A 20,969-nucleotide genomic window follows, 5' to 3' on the forward strand; every position below is an offset into this window, starting at 1 on the left:
GATTACTCCAGAAAACTGTCGATGCTTTCTTTCTCTAGTCAGCTCTTGGCACTTTTGTCACCGATGCTTCTTGTCCTTTGTACAGAATGATGGTGGCTTTAGTGCCTCACTGAAAGGAATTCGTCCTTTTCAGCTTCAGAACTGGAAGCAGAAAGTTAGTCGGACGAAGAAAGCAGAATTCATACGCACAGCAGAAAAGTTAAAGAACCAGTGAGTATAAGAATATTGCCTTCAAATACTATCGCCAGCTGTTTTACAATGAAGAATATAAAATTAACTTAATTCCTCCTTCCCCTGACCTCACTAGCCCCTTCTAATCCCTAGCCTGACAAACATAACAAGAAAAGGGAGGGAAGAAGGTATGAAATGCGCAAATAGACTATTTAATATAAATTAATTTTAAGTGAAGTAGTTTGTTTTTTTTTTTTACCATTTTATATTAGTGTATTTTAAGGAAAACAAAACAATTATGTCTTTACATTTCATATATATATTCTACAATTGGAGGTAGGTACTTTATATATATTTTTTGAGTGAGGGTTATAGAGAATAAGTATTTTAAGTATATGCTCATAGGTTATGAAATTGGTAAATGATTGATGTAGGGCCAGTCCCTCCCCTTTCGTTCTTCTCCTGTCTCCTCACCACTTTTCCCTCTCTACAACATGTGATTTCTTGCTCTCTGTTTTTTCAACCCACTGAGTTCACTTACTGCTGCCTCTGTACTCATGGGTAAGGATCATCTGTTGAAGCACAGGTAGGTAACCTTTCAGGAGCCACACCCTGGAAGAAACCTCAGTTTCCCTCCTCCAGGAGCCACCAGTTGCCGATAGCTTCTCAGCTAGAAGTGGAACACCATTCATGACATGCTGGGGTTTTGGCTAGCTTGATCTTATTTTTTTAATTTAATTTAAATTTTATTAATTTATTCAGATTACAACTCAATTGTTATCCCATCATTTGTATCCTCCCATTCCTCTCTCCCACTTTCACCCTATTCCCCTCCCCTAGGTCTATGACCAAGGGGGACCTCCTCCCCTACTATATGGTCATAGGATATCAAGTCTCATCTTGGTAGCCTGCTTATTCTCTCTTTGAGTGCCACCAGGCCTACCCACTAAGGGGAGGTGGTCAAATATGGAGCACCAGAGTTCATGTCAAAGTCACCTTGCTCTCTACATAACTGTGGAGAATGTCCTTTCCATTAGCTAGATCAGAGTAGGGGTTCAATGATTACTATTGTATTGTCCTTGGTTAGTGCAATAGTTTGAGCAGACCTACTGGGCTCCGATCCACCCATCACAATGTTCGATTCCATCTTACACCCATTAGAATGGCTAAGATCAAAAATTCAAGTGACACCACATGCTGGTGAGGATGTGGAGAAAAAGGAACACTCCTTCATTGCTGGTGAGAATGCAAACTTGTACAATGACTTTGGAAATCTATCTGGCGCTTTCTCAGAAAACTGGGAATAGGGCTTCTTCAAGACCCAGCTATTCCACTCCTTGGAATATACCCAGAAAATGCTCCATCACACAACAAGGACATATACTTAGCCATGTTCATAGCAACCTTATTCATAATAGCCAGAGCCTGCAAACAGCCTAAATGTCCTTCAGTTGAAGAATGTATAAAGAAACTATGATACATTTACACTATGGAATACTACTCAGCTATTAAAAACAAGGAAATCCCAAAATTTGTGGACAAATGGATGGGACTAGAAATGATCATAATGAGTGAGTTAACCCAGAAGCAGAAAGACTCACATGGTATATACTCACTTATAATTGGGCACTAGCCCAAAAGGCACGTCCCATGAAAGTCTTCACTTACCAGGAGATTGGGATAGATGTGAGGACATCCTACTGAGCCTTTAGGTAAGAGAAATATAGGAGATGGGGAAATAGAAGGACCCAGAGGGTCCTAGAAACCTACAAGTAGCTTGATCTTATGCAAGTCTCATGTGAGTGCTTAAAGCTGCTGTGAGCTCATGTGAGCAACATCCATGTCATGTCCCGCAAATAGCGTTTCACTGAAGACACCTTCTACTTACAACTCTTATAATCTTTCCCCTGGTCTTCCCCGGTAATCCCTAAGCCTAGGGGAAAAGAGTTGTAAACTGTTGTCCCATGGACACCCAAGCACTCCACAGTCTGCTAATCTCTGTATGTTGGTCACTTGAGGATCTCTGTATCCATTTCTTTCTATTGCAAAAAAGGTGTCTCTGATAAGAGTTGGGAGATAGACCTATGGGGATGAAGGTAAGAACTTGGCAGGGCAGCTTAATACTATGTCTATTTAGCAGAGTAATAGCATTCGGTTCTCCTGTAAGGCCTATGATGTAGCCAGTCATGGGTCTTGGATTTACTCGGTAGACGAGGCTGGCCTTGAACCCAGAGATCTGTCTGCTTCTGCCTCCCAAGTGCTGGGATTAAAGGCCTGTGATAACACCACCACCCAGCTTGCTTCTGTATTTTCAAAGAAAATATGTAACAGTTCAAATTATAGTTGGTTGAAAATGGACGTAACTAGTAACCTGTACTTTAGGTAATATTTTGACCCCTTACCTTTATTAGTCTAAATAATTACACTGTTACTTTTTAAGTGAATTGAACATAAAGAACTAGTTATTTTGAGTGTCTTCACATATTAAACAATTAAAATATAGTTAAACCATATTTATGCCACTTGTTTCTTTTCTTATAGAGTTATTGTCATAGAAAAAGATAAACACAGTCATTTCTACAACCAAAGAAGTGACTTCAGAGCAGAGCACAGTATGCTGGAAGAATTGGAAAATAAACTGATAAACAGCAGGAAGACTGAAAGTAAGTTGGGTTCGTGATGGTTTACAAACTGCCGAGTGATCTGGAGTGTACTGCTGCCCTGTGTGGTAGCCTTATGGAGATGCACAGCCGGATATAAGTCTGTCAAGGACATGGATTTACTTTATTTCTGAGTTACTGTTTAGTCATTTAAACTCGATTGTTTTCTAAGTCTATTTCTTCCATATTTCTCGAGTTGATAAACCAGCAAATGCTATTAATATTTGAAAAATAAAAATACTTCATTTCCTGTGCTGTCTGATAGTAGCTCCTCACTCTGGCATTGTTGACTGAGCGCTAGACCCAGTAAATAAATGTCAGTGGAGTCAGAGCCTACACCACTGTTTGTGCAAAGCAATAACGCTGGGCTGTGCCCAAGTCTGTTTTCCTTTTCTGTGTTCTGAAGCCTACAATTTCCACCTCAGGAGAACTGTTCTGTTCATTTCATACTGAGGTGAAATACAAGAAATGACGTACAGGTTATGCAGTAAATATGTTCTGTTGTTTGTTATGCAGATTAATCATTGTCATAGAGTGTGAGAATACCTTGTAGAATTAGATTCTGTATGTTGCAATTCACAAGCCTTGCTACAGAAACCACTGTGGCTGTCACTAAGCTTTACAACATACTGCTTTGCTAGGTAGAGATTAAACTGCTTATGATGCTGTCTTAGCACCTGTGGGGCATTGCTGGAGGAGGTCAAAGTCCACCTCCCTCTGGAAAGCTGGTCTAATGTGCTCAGGAAACAGGGCCCCCCCTTTTGATCTCAGCAGGCCCCTAAATCCCATCTGGTGAGAGGTGTCACTGACCTGGTCCTGCTTTGATTTAAAAACAAAAAACAAAAAACCTCCAAAGCCACCTCCAGACTACCAAGAGATTGATTTTCCAGAGATAAGGCTCTCAGGATATTTACTATAAACAGAAGCTTAAAGACCCCCAGGTTCTAGAGAGGGGGTCACTCCCTACGCTCCTTCCCTCTGGGGCCTTCTGGGGCCTGCCCTTCTTTCTCGCCCTGCTGTTTGCTCCCAAATCCTTTGGCCTTTTGGCTCAGGTTCCCCTCTACACCAAATGTGCGAGCCTTAGGATACACAGTACAGTTTAGCTCCTGGCTTTCCCGGCTGCCTCTTTTTTGGCCCAGCTGCTGCTTTCTGCACTCTCCAAGCGTGGGCTTCCTTCCCTGCCTGAGAGACGTGGTGGCGGTCTCTTCCTGCAGAGAGACACATGAGAACCTAGATTCTCTGCCTGAGAGTGAGAGTGCGTGAATTTGGGTAAAACCCTGCACTCCCTCTAGGAAAGTTGCCGCAGCGCTCCATATATATAGTCCCTCGGCCTAGGACGCCGAATCCCCACCCCTGTCCATCCCCTTTGTCCCATCTCCCAGGCTGCGGAGCAGCTCCCCAAGACAGCTCCTCAGGAGTTTGGAGGAGCAGAGGACAACAATCACCAGTTAAGAGAAGTTTCTAATAATTTCCCCTTCTAAATATAAGCTCATACCATTTAAGAAAGTCATGGAGAAGCAAGACTCCCTCTCCCTCATCTGCTGGCATGAGACTCGGGTGTAATGAAAATTCCACCTGTGGAGTCTCCGTGCTTGAGTTCATAGAGAAATCTAGATGGTGACAACTCCTGCTCCTTTTGCTTTTGCAGACACTGGCAGGGTAATCTTTCTTCTCTCGCTTATATCCGCAAACAGAGGATCCACATGTGTTTATTTTTAGGTGACTTGTTTTGCCCTTTCTTTTTTTTCCTCTGAGACTGACTGTGAGCACTCAGTATTGCCAGGGTCGTGACCTCACACTCATGAGTAGGCACTTTCCCATTGTGGGCATATAGCACCGCATCCAACTCCCTTTTCAGTACAACTCTAATTTTCTTTACTACATTTTGTTCTTCCATTTTGTCGTTCCTTTTTGATACTCTGTGCTTGTGTAAGAAAGGAGGGAACACATGGTCTTTGTCTTAGGGTATCTATAGCCGTGAAGAGACACCATGCCCACAGGAACTGTTATTAAGGAAAATATTGAATTGGGGCTGGCTTACATACATGTCAGAGGTTTAGTCCATTGTCACCGTGGTGGAAGCATGTTGGTGTGCAGGCAGATGTGGTGCTGGAGAGGGAGCTGAGAGTTCCACATCTGGATTTGGAGGCAGCAGAAAGAGAGAGACACTAGCTTCTGAAACCTCAGAGCCCACCCGAAGTGACACACTTCCTCCAACACCTACTCCAAAAGGCCACATGTCCTAATAGTAGTACCCCTTTGAGCCTATGGGGGTGCATTTTCATTCAAACCGTCACAGTCTCTGTGAAATAGGCACACTTTTCTCCATGGATCACAGCTCTGAAGAAGTAAATAGCTATTTCTTTTGATAAATTTGGTCCCTACTGATAAACGTAAAGAGGCAAAAACAACAACAACAACAAAAAAACCAAAAAAACAAAACAAAAAAAAACCCTCAGGGTTTTAGTACTTGCCTTATATGTACAAGAAAACCTGGGCTTGATTCCCAGCCCTGGAAAAAGTTGCCTTTAAGTATTCTTATAATGAAGGCTTTGTTGTTTTAAGCATGTGACAAGTTGTAAAAACAAAACAACAAAAAAAGGAGGGTAGACACACTAGTTGATACGCATGAGTGTAAGCGTTTATGCCATAGGCCTCCTAATGTAAAGTATCCCAGCACGGCTACTTCAGCACACGAGGGAGGAGTAAGCCGGCCTTTCTGGTCCTGCGTCATCTGAAATTGTCCCAGGTCATGATTTTGTTCTTATACTTTTCAATATGGACCTACCATTTTACTTCTGGGTGGTTCTCTGGTTATTCTTGCAACCTATGATATAGAAACCAGTAGATACCACACGTACATATGAACGACCGTGTGCTTATGTGAAGCCAGTACTCGGTGAGAAGTTTGTCAGTCTCCACAGAGTCAATACTAGTTACAGACTGAGGAGAAAGTCTGAGACCCAAATTCAGATCCCTAGTATTTATGTAAAAATCAGGTGTGATGGCAGATCCCTGTAACTTCAGTGCTGTGCGAGTGGAGACAGGCAGATTCCAGAACTCACTGCCGAGCCGAGTTGGCCCAATTGATGAGCTTCAGGTTCACCGAGAGACCTTGCCTCGAAAAGTGCCAGCTGGAGGCCCAGCAAGATGGCTTGGCAGAGTGAGGTGCTTAACTTATGACTGGAGTTTGATATCTGTGACCCACATGGTGGGAGGACGGCACTAACTCCCCGAAGTCGTCCTTTGACCTCTATATATGCAGTGTAACATGTAACACACATATAATAAATATACTACAGTTTTTTGAAAAAATGATGTAGGTCTACCCTCTTATTAAAAAGTTAGTAAGTTAGAGAACAGCGGAGTAAGACATCTGACATTGTCCCCTGGCCTCCACTCACATGTCCACACAGATAAAATCACATTCAGCATACATGCGTGTATGTTCACACACACATGCTCACACACACACACACACACACACACACTCACTCATGCACACGCTCACACATGCATGCACGAGGGAGGGAGAGGGATTAATATTGGTTAGACAGTTTTAATATTTCCAAAATAAGGTTAAAGGCAGTTTCTGTTTCCAGAAATTAAGACATTAAAAAGAAAGATGCATTTAAAGAATACAATGAGTTAAGCTTCAGTTGCTTGTCATGCTTTTAAAACAATAGTTAGTAACTCAGTCTCCACAGAAGGAAAAAGGGTGTATCTCCATGGCTCAGGCTTCCAGTAAAGCAGAACCAGCACTCCTTTCAAATACTGGGGACGGAAATGGTCTAGGTAGAGCAACCACCCAGTGTTCAGATGGTTCTGACAGAAATGGCACTGTTAACTCATTCTTGGCTGTCTTTCAACTAAGGAACAGTATGGAGTTTACCTGTAGAAACTTAACTGTAGCCCCACTCATCTCAGAATTAAAGTACGGACTTTCCCTTACAGGAGCAAAAATCCAGCAGCAATTGGCCAAGATACATAACAATGTGAAGAGGCTTCAGCAGCAGCTGAGAGATGTGAAGCCCACACCTGACTGTAAGCAGAGCTCACTACAAGAGTCTTGTAGGTGCTCTTTCTGTTAGCGCACTAGAAAAATGTACGCTTGTCTAGTAGATGTCCTCTCCTGTCCGTAGGGTGAGTGCACCCTGCCCTACCTTGCTAGGGACTGATGATAAGAGCAGAGTAGAGAAGTATTGTATTAAGAGCGTATGTAGCACTTGCATTCTTTGAACTGCCGTTCGGTCCCTAACCATTGTAAAGTAGGCAGAAGAGACACTGTCAGGTGGAAACACCATAGCCCAGGAAGGTTCAGATTTAGCCGACTAAGAAAAAGGCTGGTTTCCCAATTCCTAGCCCAGTGCTTATCCTGTCATTTGCCTTTTGAAAGAAATTACCTTTCAGAAGTATTTAAAACACATAAGAAATGGTTTGACTCTACTGGGATGAATGGTAGTCTGGGGGAGGAAGGAAAAAGTGACGTCTCTACTTCCTGTTTCAAAATTCATTCCTGAAGTCTCAAAGAACAATGCTCAAAATCTGTGGGCCCAAAATGTTCTGGATAAAGCCTTGATCTGCCATTCATTAATTAGGACATTCTAAGCAGATTATCAGATTTCTCTGAGCTTGTTTGTCTTTAGCTGTGCACTGGGTCCTAGACCTTCTCCTAGCGCTGGGGGCAGGGTGGAGGGGACCAGTGCTCTAGAATATGCTGTGTTCAGTGCTCGGAGCAAGGCAAGCTCTAAAACTGGCAAATGAGAAAAGAATGGAGAGTATTCATTACATTAAACAAACTAAAGAGAACGTGTGTCAATTTTCTGATAGAATTCTGATGTGTAACAAGAAAAGAACAAAAATCCAAAGAAAAGATGGCCATAATTGATTAGTTTAAATACAGTTAAACCAGGGCTGGAAGGATGGCTCAGAGCTTAAGAGCATTGACTGCTCTTCCAGAGGTCCTGAGTTCAATTCCCAGTAACCACATGGTGGCTCACAGCCATCTATCTATAATGAGTTCTGGTGCCCTCTTCTGGCATGCAAGTGTACATACAGCCAGAACACTGTATACATAATAAACAAAAACACTTAAACCTATAAACACTGTTGAAAGACGAATTAGAAAAGTATATCTACGGATGTAGTTTAATAATTCATAAGATATATAGAATGCCTACAAATTAGAGCAACAGAGTTGACAGTGATAGGAAAATGGACAAAGGTTATAAGGCACACAGTGTATCAAAAGGAATAAAAAACTCAGGTGAAATAAATGTCGATGCTTATTAATAGTCACAAAGTAGTCAGTGAAATTGGTGACAGGTTCTTGACTTACTTTGGAAATGACTGGGAGTCCTTGGAGGAAGGCCGTGAGGATGAGTGGTGGAGCACAGGGACAAGTCTAGCTAGGTGGACTCTCCATAGTCAGCACTTCAAATTTTATTGGTTATCTTATAAAAATACTTACTTGGACATGTTAAAAATAGATGTGCAAGGATTTTTAGTGCTCCATTGTGCTTATTTAAAGGTTCATCAACAGGAAAAGTAAATGAATCAAGATGGTTTTAAACAATGAAATGCCATATGTAGCCATAGAAAATGTGAGGTAGTAGTATATATACTTACATATTAGGCTAAGTATAACTTTTTTGTTGGTTTGTTTTTTTGTTTTTGTTTGTTTTTGTTTTTGTTTGTTTTGTTGTTGTTGTTGTTGTTGTTGTTGGCCTCATTATGTAGCTCTGGCTGTCTTCCAACTCAGATATTCATGTGCCTCCACATCCCAAGTGCTGAGATTAAAGGTGTGCATCACTATGCCTGACTGTCCACTTTTTTTGTTGTTGATTTTTGTTTTTGTTTTTGAGACAGGGTTTCTCTGTGTGTAGTCTTGGCTCTCCTGGACTCACTTTGTAGACCAGGCTAGCCTTGAGCTCACAGCCATCCACCTGTCTCTGCCTCCTGAGTGCTAGGATTAAAGACGTGCACCACCACGCCCGACACTATCCACATTTTTTAACCAAAACATTTTCTTGAATAAAAATTGCAAATCAAGAGTTGGAGCGATGGCTCAGAGGTTAAGAGCACTGACTGCCCTTCCAGAGGTCCTGAGTTCAGCTCCCAACAACCACATGGTGGCTCACAACTATCCATAATGTGATCTGGTGACCTCTTCTAGGCCTGTAGGTGTACATGCAGGCAGAGCACTGTATATAATAATAATAAATAAATAAATCTTTAAAAAATAGTAAATCAAGCGGTAGTATGTGGAGTATGAAATAATTTTTTACAAAAGTTATATTGATTATAGGATTTAATAATATGGGTATGTAGGAAAATACCTTTAATCAGAAAGAAATGATAGTCACAAAATATACTTGTGAGCATTTTTCTTAATTGCTTAGGTTAAGAATGGTGTTTAAATTAGGGGCAGTCTATATTTATTATTCTCTATTACTAACTCAGCTATATTGAAATATGACTTTTTTTTACAGTTGTTGAAAAGCTCAGAGAAATGATGGAAGAAATTGAAAATGCAATCAATACCTTTAAAGAAGAACAGAGACTAATGTATGTTTTAAATTCATTGCACCTGACATTTTGACCTTGATTTTCCAATAATTCGCCCTTAGGTTGTTGCTGCAAATATACTGAGTCTTATACAAAAGCAGCATAACGCTGCCTCTATCCTACAGTCTAAATGGCCTTTCATGCTGAAAGTAAAATTTCATTTATCTTGGACACCAGAAGATCACAAATAAAATTTTCAAGATTGTTTATGTTTGAGGAAACATGTTGCTTTTAAGGCCTAGATGTGAATACGAATATTTGAAATACAGACAGAGGAGATGGAATAGTCAGGGATAATTAAATTTTCAGGAAAGTGAAGAGTTAATATGGATTGGTCATTATGCTATCCAAACCATATTTTTCTTAATTTTAGATATGAAGAGCTTATTCAAGAAGAAAAAACAACGAATAATGAGTTGAGTGCCATCTCCAGGAAAATTGACTCATGGGCTTTGGGTAATTCAGAAACAGAGAAAGCTTTCAGAGCGATCTCAAGCAAAGTTCCCATAGATAGAGTGACACCAAGTACTCTTCCAGAAGAAGTGGTAGAATTTGAAAAATTCCTTCAGCAAACAGGAGGGCGACAGGGGGGCTGGGATGACTTTGACCATCAGAACTTCCTGAAAGTGAGGAACAAACATAAGGGGAAGCCAGCATTTATGAAGGAGGTCGTCGAACACCTTCCAGGAAGAACCCCCGATGAAGTTCAGCAACACGAGAAGTGGTATCAAAAATTTCTGGCTCTAGAAGAAAAAAAAAAGGAGGTAATAGTAATTTCAACAGCTGTTGTGCATCGTGTGTGTCTGTTTTCTGGGCGTGCAAAACTCTTAACTGTATCATTAGCTTTCCATGAGCAGTATAAAGTCAGTCCACCGTCTCTTACAGCCAATTGGAGCCGAGATGTTGAAAAGCTAGGGAATTCTTACCCAATGGTACCACTTCAGTTGGATTTCCCAAGACCAAACATTTCTTCCACACAGTGTAGAACGTACACAGTGTACCTAAGACTCTGTCTCTATATGCCCAGGCGATGGTTGATTCAGAGCAGCTATAGACAGCAGGAAAAGGTCATCTTAGCAAAGGCCACAATAGTTTCTATGGGGAATAGATTCTTTAAAGTTTCTAGCTAGGCATAGTGGCTCCCGTCTTCAATCCCAGCACTGGGAGAGGCAGAAGCAGGCAGATGTCTATGAGTTTGAGGCCAGCCTGGTCCATGAAGTGAGTCCAGGACAGCCAGGGATTACACCCTGTTTCAAATGCCAAAAAATTAGCTACCCTAAGGGGATTGTAGCAAATATCCCAAAAGGTTCGTATTTGAATCCATATCAGCCTGGCGTTGACTTAGGCCAGGATTTGTCAGCCTCTGTCAGCATGTGGTGCTGAGTAACTACACTGTGGTGGCCATCCTGTCCATGGTAGGATGGCCAGTGCTGCCCCTGGGCCCCATCACTGGGTCCTTGCAATGTTCCCTTCATTGTAATCAGCAGACGTATCTCTAGACAGTGTCACATTTGCCCAGGGAACAAAATCACCCTTAGTTGAGAACCTTTTAATTTACATCTAAAGACATGGGTCACCTGCTGAAAAGTCTGAGCTGTTTGTGGTAGTTCATGTGTGCTTGCCACTGTTGTTTGAGGGCAGCTAAGGTGAACTTTAACTTGTTTGGTTTAGCAAGAATAAATGCCTTTCTGCAAGTGATATACCTGAAAAACATTAAAAAAAAAAAAAAATGATCTCATGTGTAATCTGAAGTTTAGAGAAAGCCATGGGTCTTTGTGCTGTCGCTGTCACCGGCTTACCCCATCTAAAATAAGAAGACTGACTTTGGGAGTCTTATGAAATTTCTTAGCATATAAATAACTTTTAAAGACTCAAAATCATAAGCTACTAAGATATATGCAGACTTTTCTTCTAGCACTGCTTAGAACAGTGATCCCCAACACAGAGTCAGCATTGCCTGGGGGCTGTTAGAACTTAGCAGGCCCCAGCCCCCAACCCTACTGGAACCCTAGGCCCAACAACCAGTTTGTTAGCCAGTTGTCTAGATGGCTTCCCAGCTTAGTGAAATACCCTGTGTCAAGAAGGAGCAGACACAGTGTTCCTTATAGCAGAAGGAGCAGACGCAGTGCTCCTTATAACAGACGGAGCAGACGCAGTGCTCCTTATAGCAGAAGCAAGCCTCCCCAGTTCCATATTCCTCTTAGACCAGAGCACTGTTTCCCGCTGTTGGATAGCTGTGAGGTGGAAGGCAGTGTGAACAGGAGTAGTTTGCATGTTAGAGGGAAATGGGGGAAACACAAGGACTGAGTGTTAAATATCCTGAGTTTAAGATGTTGAGTAAGGAATTTACCATTTCTACACCCAATTCTTTAGTACAGCTTGTGTTTTGCATACATGAGGACACCTGGCCATCTCCAGACGTGCTCTGAGTGCCCTTGAATACCTTCTCTTTTATGTGCATCTCCTTTCCCCGTCCATTCCCCAGCTGACAAAATATTCCTAGGTGAAAGGCGACCTTCTTCTTTTCAAACCCAAATAAGTGCCCTGTGGTGTGCCCATGCCATGCCTCACCCAGAACTGTGCCACTCAAAGCTGATCCATGGGCTTGATGCCAGTCTGTAAACCGTGACCACTCTATCATGAAACAGTGACTGTGTCATAGTCAGTTGCCCAGTAAGTGTGCTTTTCATTTTACTTGACTTTTTCATAGATATTTTTTGTCTCAGTGAAGGAAGAAGTACATTCTGTCACAAATCCTGGATACATTTGAGGACTATCATATAGCACGGTCTAGTTGGTATTTGGTATGGTTAATTATCTGTGGAGCCTACAGCTTTGCTTTTCATATTATCTCACGATGTAGGGTTTATTGAATCAATGATACACTGTAAGGAAAGGCTTCCTGAGCAGGAAGATGGAGATGGAACTTTTAAAAACTCTTTTCCCCCTGCAATTATGAAACATCATGTACCTAGCAGTAACTCATTTAATTGTCACAATAATTCTGTGTAAGGATTACTTCCTAACATTCTATGGATGTCTTAGTTACTTTTCTGTAGCCGTGTCAAAACACCATGACCAAGGCAGTTTCATAAAAGAAGGCATTTATTTGACTTGGGTCTTACGTTCTAGGTGGTTAGACTTCATGACTATCCTGACAGGGAGCATGGGAGGAGACAGGAAGGCGTGGTCCTGGAGCAGTAGTTGAGAGCTTACACCTTGTTCCATAACCACGAGGCAGAGAAAGGAGAACTAACAAGGAATGGTGTTTGCATTTGAAACAACAGCCTAGAACATTCTTCAACAAGTCTGCACCCTTCAATCCTTCCTAAACAGTTCCACACACTGGGGACTGAGTATTCAAAACTACGGGTCTCTGGGGGCCATTTGCCACAGTAGCTGAGCAGAGGACACACTAGTGACTCATCCAGACGCACACCCAGTCAACGGGAAAGCCAGAATTTGGTCCCAAATAATGTGGCTTCAAGGCTCACAGGCTCCTCTACCCCATATTTAGTTGGTCTTCTGATACCTGGTAAAAGAAAGATCTTAGAAAACACAGCATGTCTAGAAAGAGAATCTGGACACAAGTGTGAGGTGATGAGAGAACAGCAGTGGCCGAGAGTGATGGAGGAGGCTCCTCCCTGCAGAGCGAGGCCAGTGCAGAACTCAGCCCAGAGCCTTCCAGGCTGCAGTACTTGGTTTTAATGTGAGTAGAAAAAAGTTGCTTCTGAGGGGGACCTCCTCCCCCTGTATATGCTCATAGGGTATCAAGTCTCTCCTTGGTGACCTATTATCTTTCCTCTGAGTGCCACCAGGCATCTCCATCCAAGGGACATGTTCAAATATGGGGCACCAGAGTTTGTGTGAAAGTTAGATCTCCTTCTCCACTCAACAGTGGAGAATGTCCTGTCCATCGGCTAGTCTGGGTAGGGGTTCGAGGTTTACTGACTATTTTTTCCTTGGCTGTTGCCATAGTTTGCGGAGGACCCCAGGGCCCAGACTCGCCTGTAGTTTTCCAGGACCCGCTGGATCCTTCTATTTCCTCTTTCTCCCAGGCTTCTCACACCTAAAGTCTCAATAGGATGTCCTCCCCTCTTACCCACTTTCCTGGTAGGTACAGTTTTTCATGGGGACGTACACCTTGGACTAGTGTCTCGATATAAGTGAGTATATACCATTTAGCTCTTTTTGCTTCTGTGTGAACTCACTCATTATGACAATTTCTAGTTCAATCTATTTGTCCACAAATTTTGGAAATTCCTTGTTTTTAATAGCTGAGTAGTATTCCATAGTGTAAATGTACCACAGTTTCTTTATCCATTCTTCTATTGAGGGACACATAGGTTGTTTCCAAGTTCTGGCTATTATGAATAAGGCAGCTGTGAACATGGTTGAGCATATGTCCCTGTTGTGTGGTAGTGCATCCTCTGGGTATATTCCAAGGAGTGGAATAGCTGGGTCTTGAGGGGAGGGGAGGGGAGTAGGGGGGAAGTGGGAGGAAGGGAGGAATGGGAGGATGCATGGGATGGGCTAACAACTGAGATGTAATATGAATAAATTAATTTAAAAAAATAAAAATTAAAAAAATAAAAAGAAAAAAGTTGCATGGGCTTAAGCCCTAAAACCTAAACATCAGCATCTACAAATCAACACATTTCTAGGAAAACAGAAGTGAGGTTGTGTCTTAAACGCCGTGGACTGATCACAAGCATGCTTGTTTCTGTCTTGTTTCCCTCTGATCATCTTAGTCCATTCAAAATTGGAAAAGCAAAAAGCAGCAAAAGAAAGAGGAGCTACTCAAGGTGAAGGAAAAGCCAGCCACACCCCCGCCTTCTCACGGTAAGCCAGAAGATAACCAAAAGCAGAGAGAGGAACAGAGAAGGAAGCAGAAGTTGGCAGTTGAAGCTTGGAAAAGGCAGAAGAGTCTGGAGATGTCGGCGAAGCATGCCTCTCAGCTCCGAGAAGAGGAAGAGAAAGAGAGGAAGCAGCAGAGAGAGCGCCAGCGGCAGTCCAAGTTAAAACTGCTCCTCGAAAGTTACACCCAGCAGAAGAGAGAGCAAGAAGAGTTCCTGAGGCTCGAGAAGGAGATAAAGGAAAAGACAGAAAGGGCAGAAAAAAGGAAAACCGCTGCTGATGAGATTTCCAGGTTTCAAGAGAGAGTGAGTAAACACCCTCGTTCTTTACGGGTGTGATCCATGATGGCATTACCTCGGGGGCTGGTCACACACACTGAGTTTCTCCCATATCTTCCATATCACGGCAGCACTGGCATCACTAGAACAAGATGCGTACATTTTACCCCCTAACTTAGTAAGTTATAGTTCAGTGGAAAAGATAAATGCAACTAAAGTGATAGTGTCCTGGTTAGGTTTTGTTTGCTTGTTTGTTTTGTTTTTTTCAAGTTGATACAAACAAGGGCCATCTGGGAAAAGGGAGCTTCAATGGTGAAAACGCCTCCATTGGACTGGCCTTTAGGCTGATCTATGGGCCTTCTCCTTTGTTGCTGACCGATGTGGGAGGGCCCCGCCGTGGGAGGGCCCCGCCCACTGTGAGCCATGCCACAGGTGGTCCTGGGCTGAACACGCTGCGGGGAACAAGCCAGAAGAAGAGCTCTTCTCTGGCCTCCGTTTCAGTTCCTGCCTCCAGCTTCCTGCCCTAACTTCCCTCAGTCAGTGATGAACTACAACTGTAAGCTGAAATAAACCTTTCTCTCCCAAATTGCTTTTGGTTGTGGTGTTTATCACACTAGAAACTTAATTCTGACAAATGGTGTGGTAATTAAATTATAGACAGAGTAGCGTGGGCAGGGAGCATAGATAATTCAGAAGATGCTTACCAGAGCTGCAGGTGTTAGAGAAAGTGATGCTTGACTTGAGTCTTGAAGGAGGAAGGAAGGACAGCTCTCCTCTAACAGAAGGGAGACCATGCCTGAGGGCTTGGAGGCGTGTCAGCAGTGTTGTTTGTGGAGACTATAAACACTACACTACACTGCTGGAATGTTCAGTGGAAGAGCATTGGCCTAGCATGTTGGAGTCTCCAATTCCTAGTCACACACTCACACACACCCTCACACTTCACACACACACACACATACCTCACATACACTACACACTCACACACTACACAACACACTCACACTTCACACACTCACCACACTTACACATATACTTCACATACACAGTACACACACACTCACACAGTACACACACACACTTCACACACACACACACATACCTCACACACTACACACTCACACACTACACAACACACTCACTTCACACACTCACCACACTTACACATATACTTCACTACACAGTACACACACACTCACACACTACACACACACACACACACACACACACACACACACACACACACACGAGTTTGTGCTGTCTAAGCAAGACAGGCAAGATTATCTTAAGATGCACAAAGTAGCTGTCAGTGAGTAAAACTGTTAGGGATTGTTAGTGGCATCGGACTGCATAGCAGTCACATTCATAAAGGGAGCTACAAAGGAAAACAAAGAAAGACCAGTGCTGTGAAATTTAGTTCATGTCTTTTAGCTTATTATAAAAATCTTACTGCATAACAAAAGATGTCCTGTTTACTCCTTCCCCCACAAAGTAGGCTCCATAATTTTAAAAAAGATTGAGAAAAAGAAAAAAAATTAAAAATATGAAATCATATGAGAGACTCCACTAGACATCCTTTATTGATAAGTGAAAAATGGGCTTAGTTTACTTAAGAGATTTAGACTGAACCTTTGAGCAGAGTAAGTGACATGTAAAAAGAAAGTAGTGCAGAAAGACTGTGCATAGCTGCAGTCGGGGACCTGCGGCTCTTAGCCTTCATTTGAAAACATCACCTTCGAGGAACATTGGCAGCTGATGTAATTTAAACTGTAAACACTTAGGGAAGCAAATTTCAGTGAATTTTGTTTTCTTAATGTAATTTTTTTGTTGGTACTTTCTTAGGATTTACATAAACTTGAATTGAAAATTCTAGATAGACAGACAAAAGAAGAGGAAAAAGCAGAAAAACAAAGGCGACTGGCAAAATTAAAAGAAAAGGTATTCCATTCTGTTTGGTTTGTTTCTGAGACAGAGCTTGCTATGTAGCCAGGTGTGCGCCATCACGCCCTGCTTTAATTTATCTTTACTTTTTAAATTTATTCTCTCAACCAAGATGTAACCATATTTTTTCACATTAATGAGGTATTCATTTCCTCGTGTATGTAACATGTATTTTGTGATATTTAAATCGGATCAAGATTAGTCATCGCTTCAGACGTTTGTCTTTTCTTTATGGCAAAACCAGTGAGTCCTTTCTCTTCGCTCTCTGAAGTCTGCGGTAGGGAACAGCTGTTGTCAGGCCAGCAGCAGCACGCAGCTGAGCTTCTGTCTGCTGGCTCGCTCCTCCGGGCCCTGGCTCTGAGGGCAGGAGAGTGGCAGGTCCACGCCTTTGTACTCACTGTTCCCTCTGCTTTACGGTTCACACTTGCATAGTGCAGAGCACAGCTTACTACATTCTTAGCAATTATTTGAGTTCTGCATGTTACTTTTCTTTCACCCTCAGTTTTTCTCCCTCCTCATGCCCATCGTTGTTTGCGTACCATAATTTCTGAACCTCCGTTCTGCGTCTGTGCAGCTGTGGGCATCGCTTAGTCTCCCCGGTAACAGCCCAGAACCAATGTGGGTGCCCCCGTGGGTCAAGGAGACAACTTTTTTGGTGTTATTTACCCTACATGTACTGCCTGGTTATAATTCTCTTATATGAAGCCATAGTCTATTATTTCATAGTTAAAACAAATGAAATAATAGAGCTAGGAAGGGATAAATTAGCAGTTTATTAATCGATGCTAGCAGAATAAGCACAGTGGGGCTTATTTTGAACACAGTCTTCTATTCATGTTTGGCTAATGCCATGTATAGTTTTGAAACCTCCTTTGCGTTACTCTGAATTGTTCGTTTATGTTAACTGATACTATTTGACTTCTGATCACAGGTTGAAAATAATGTCAGTAGAGATCCCTCTAGGCTTTATAAGCCTACTAAAGGCTGGGAAGAGCGAACCAAAAAGATAGGCCCATCAGGCTCTGGTCCACTTCTCCATATCCCACACAGGTGAGAAGGTAGTTGAATTTATAGAAGGTGTTCATTTATAGAAATTTATAATTTTTTTTATCTCATGCAGTTTAATGCATGATCATATTTCGCTAACAGATTGATAAAGCAAATCTGTATTTTTAACTTTTTATTGTGTTTGCATTGTGTATGTTCTGTGCATGGGCATGCCAGTGCTAGGGTTCCTATATATACAGGTGACTATCCGAAGATAACTGGGGCTTTTGGGTCCCACCTTCCACCACGTGGGTTTCAGGAATCCAACTTGCGTTGTCTGCCAGGTTTGATTGCAAATGCCTTTACCCACTTTACCCTTAGAGCCATGACACCAGCTTCAGTGTGTGTGTGTGTGTTGCCAGTTAATCAGTGTTTTTGTTGTTGTTTTGATCTCCCTACATATTTAGAATTGATTTTCTCTTTTTCTCTTTAGGGCCATTCCCACCTGGCGACAAGGAATCTAGCGGGACTATGAGATAATGCAGTTGTTAGTCACTGATGAGACTGTTAGGATATTGCTATTTCAGGAGCAGGTGATTAAGTATGCTATTTAAATATCACTAGCTTAGTCAGGTGGGTTATTGTGCTGTTTATGAATTGAGAGGTTTTAAGTGTCTTGTAACATTGTCAGAATTTTGTTTCTATAAAGATGGTATATGTTGGTCTGTATTGATATGAAAGTTATTTAAATAGACTTATGTTTCAAATAATATTTCATTTAAATACTCAAAATATTTCAGATGTTTTTGTTTTGTTTTTATCATGGCTTAATGACATAATTTGGAAGAATTGGTCTTTTTTAAGCCAAAATTTTGTTACTTTTATAACTTGGAAGTAACTAAGCTTGAGTAAAAAAAAAAATGTAAAGTGTCCTTTTTTTAAAGAGTTGTTTAATAACATAGTACTTTTTCTAAGTGTAACAAGGTGGTAGTTTGACAGTTGTTTCATTTTGTGTAATGAATATTTTGTATTTGATTAAGCATGCTTTGTTTTATATGGAGACTATTTTAAATAACCTCCCTTGCTACATGTACCTTATTCATATCGTATGATGTCATACCCTGGGTTTCCTGCAAACTATGTCAAATCTCCTTTCAACCTTTTTGATCTCCATAGATTTATAAAATCTTCGTGTCTTTGTATCTTACTGGCTGGTACAGTTTTCTTCTGCTGCTTATCTTACCCTTAAAGCTAGTTTTAAACAGGATACTGATGTGTTTGGGCTGAAAAATACTTTATGTGTGAAAACAGATCTTAATTCAGCTTTTCAGATTAAAATATTTAGTGTCATCCTAACTTTAATTAGGTTTCAACTTATAAGGAAAGAACTATTTACATAAAATACAGGAAATTGACTTCTTACAAACTGTATCTTTAAATGTCTTTAATTATAATTTGAGACATATAGACTGAATGACCCAAAATTACTAGGATTAGTGATTAAAACATTTCTTTAAGTAACACTTAATAGTTAAATAAGTATATAGATTCCCAATTCTGGAAAGTAAATTCTAATTGTATAGTTATTGGTGCACAGTGAGAAAGTATCCTGAACTGGAAGTGCCCATTTTGGTTACTATAACTTTTTTGGTTACTAAAACTTTTTATAAGTTTCCTATAATGTTTTAAATAATCTGGAACAACTGAGGAATATGCAAGATAAAAGAATTCTATAGAACGGAACAGCTAAGATATAGGGAAGCATGCCTTTCTCATGTTGTTGTACATTGTGCACAAATTCACCTTTCAGCTGCCTGCATCAAAGCTAAGCATCCTGGCTGATGTGAGTCTTACTGTTTGAGAGTATTTGCAGTCTTTGGTGATGGTGTTTGGATTGAACCTAGGGCCCTACATATGCCGACTACATGCTCCACCAGCTTTACTTCCAGCCTCATTTTTAGTGTGTGTGTGTGTGTGTGTGTGTGTGTGTGTGTGTGTGTGTGTAAGCATCTTGTCTTTGGGGGCAGGCAAACATGCTGGGGGATATCAAAGGACAACTTGGGAGTTGGCTCTCTCCTTGCACCTTTATGGTGGTCCCTAGGGTTGAACTCAGGTTGCCAGGCTGTGCTGCAACTGCTGAGTAACCAAAGTCACTCAGGAGTGTGAGTTTTATAAGTATAACACTAACCCACAGGGCATGTTTTGTAAGAAAAACACGTTCTACAATGAAAAGTACACCCAGATTTGATTGGCTTTTAAAGAATCTAGTTTAGGCCTAATCTTCAGTGGACTCCTTCCTCATGAGAGCCTTGTGAACTTAGAGGGAATAGTAAATGGCCAAGGCAACTTAAATTCTATTTTTTGGATGAATAAAGTTTTATTGAAACAGCCTTGCCCATTGGTTTTACGTTGCCTATAGCTAATTATGAGTTGTAGTGAAATCCCACTGAACAGTTGTGATAGGCTGTCTGATCCACAAAGCCTAACTCTTTTATGGTCTGGTCCCAGGGAAAAAAGTCAACCCATAATTGAATGTCTATATATTATCTGTAAGCATATGCCAACTTCACTATTTTGTTACATTTAAGTTAAGAAGAAATCTCTATCAGTATTTCTAAACTACCAACAACGAGGAAGTAAAGTATAAGCAGAAATAGTTCTTACATTGTCTAGTTCCCTTTATATAATCAATGTTTTTAATATTTAAGCAAAGATTAGTCCTTATTAAGCAAACATTTTTACAAATGCTGCCTTATTTTTCTTATTTTGTATCTTTTGTTTGATTTTCATAAATTCTGCTTGAATAGTTTTATATTCTGTTCCTATTTCCTAAAATGAGCCAATGCTTGATCACATTCTTTTAATCCAGTGCTTTGGTATTTGATGGGTCCATGTGAAGGGCCTTCAATCAACTGAATTGCTCGCTGCCACCTTGGCATCTTCACTGTAAAAGCACCAATACTCACTACACAGCATAGATCAAAACGTTGTAAAATGAGGACCATCTGCACATGCACTTTAAAATAATTCCAGATATTCTAAAGAGATTTAGAAAAATGCCTGAATCTTCATAGTGTTTTTAATTATCTAGTAAAACATTTGTCTCAAGTTTCTACCTGTAAGTTTGGCTTGCTTATTTATTCAGCTTAAAACTGTGGCCCTTCAAAAATAACTCTTTGCAAAATTAAACTTTCAGACCTCACACCCTTATGTTGTTTAGGACCAGGGCTTATTAGCACACGAAGAAATGAGTTTCACTTTGACATTTTCACGAACACACTCAAAAACAAAAAACCATAAGTGCCACGTGCGGGAGCACACACACCTTTAGTCCCAGCACTTGGGAGGCAGAGGCAGGCGGATCTCTGAGTTCCAGGCCAGCCTGGTCTACAGAGCGAGTTTTGGGACAGCCAGGGCTACACAGAAAAACCTTGTCTCTAAAACGGAAAAACAATCTTATGTTAAAGGAACTGAATTTATGAGATGCGAGATTGGAACTCTTTGGTAC

The 20,969-nt window shown here is 41.2% G+C and overlaps 1 protein-coding gene across 2 annotated transcripts in view; it reads left to right on the forward strand.

Annotated features, from left to right (window-relative positions):
- CCDC112 (coiled-coil domain containing 112) overlaps positions 1-18,668 on the forward strand; it is a 28,068-nt gene extending 9,400 nt beyond the window's left edge. Inside the window, exons 2-10 of one of the 2 annotated variants that reach the window (XM_084779961.1) lie at positions 86-210; positions 2,713-2,834; positions 6,786-6,875; positions 9,323-9,398; positions 9,772-10,162; positions 14,150-14,560; positions 16,376-16,471; positions 17,406-17,524; positions 17,955-18,668. In XM_084779961.1, coding sequence (XP_084636087.1) covers positions 86-210; positions 2,713-2,834; positions 6,786-6,875; positions 9,323-9,398; positions 9,772-10,162; positions 14,150-14,560; positions 16,376-16,471; positions 17,406-17,524; positions 17,955-17,985 — 1,461 coding nt within the window. In that variant the 3' untranslated portion in view covers positions 17,986-18,668. The remainder of the gene's footprint in view (positions 1-85; positions 211-2,712; positions 2,835-6,785; positions 6,876-9,322; positions 9,399-9,771; positions 10,163-14,149; positions 14,561-16,375; positions 16,472-17,405; positions 17,525-17,954) is intronic. The other variant, XM_084779962.1, reaches the window with a different exon arrangement.
- Positions 18,669-20,969: the final 2,301 nt, after the last annotated feature.

This window comes from Acomys minous (genome assembly GCF_964271855.1).
Source record: "Acomys minous genome assembly, chromosome: 4".
Taxonomy (NCBI): domain Eukaryota; kingdom Metazoa; phylum Chordata; class Mammalia; order Rodentia; family Muridae; genus Acomys; species Acomys minous.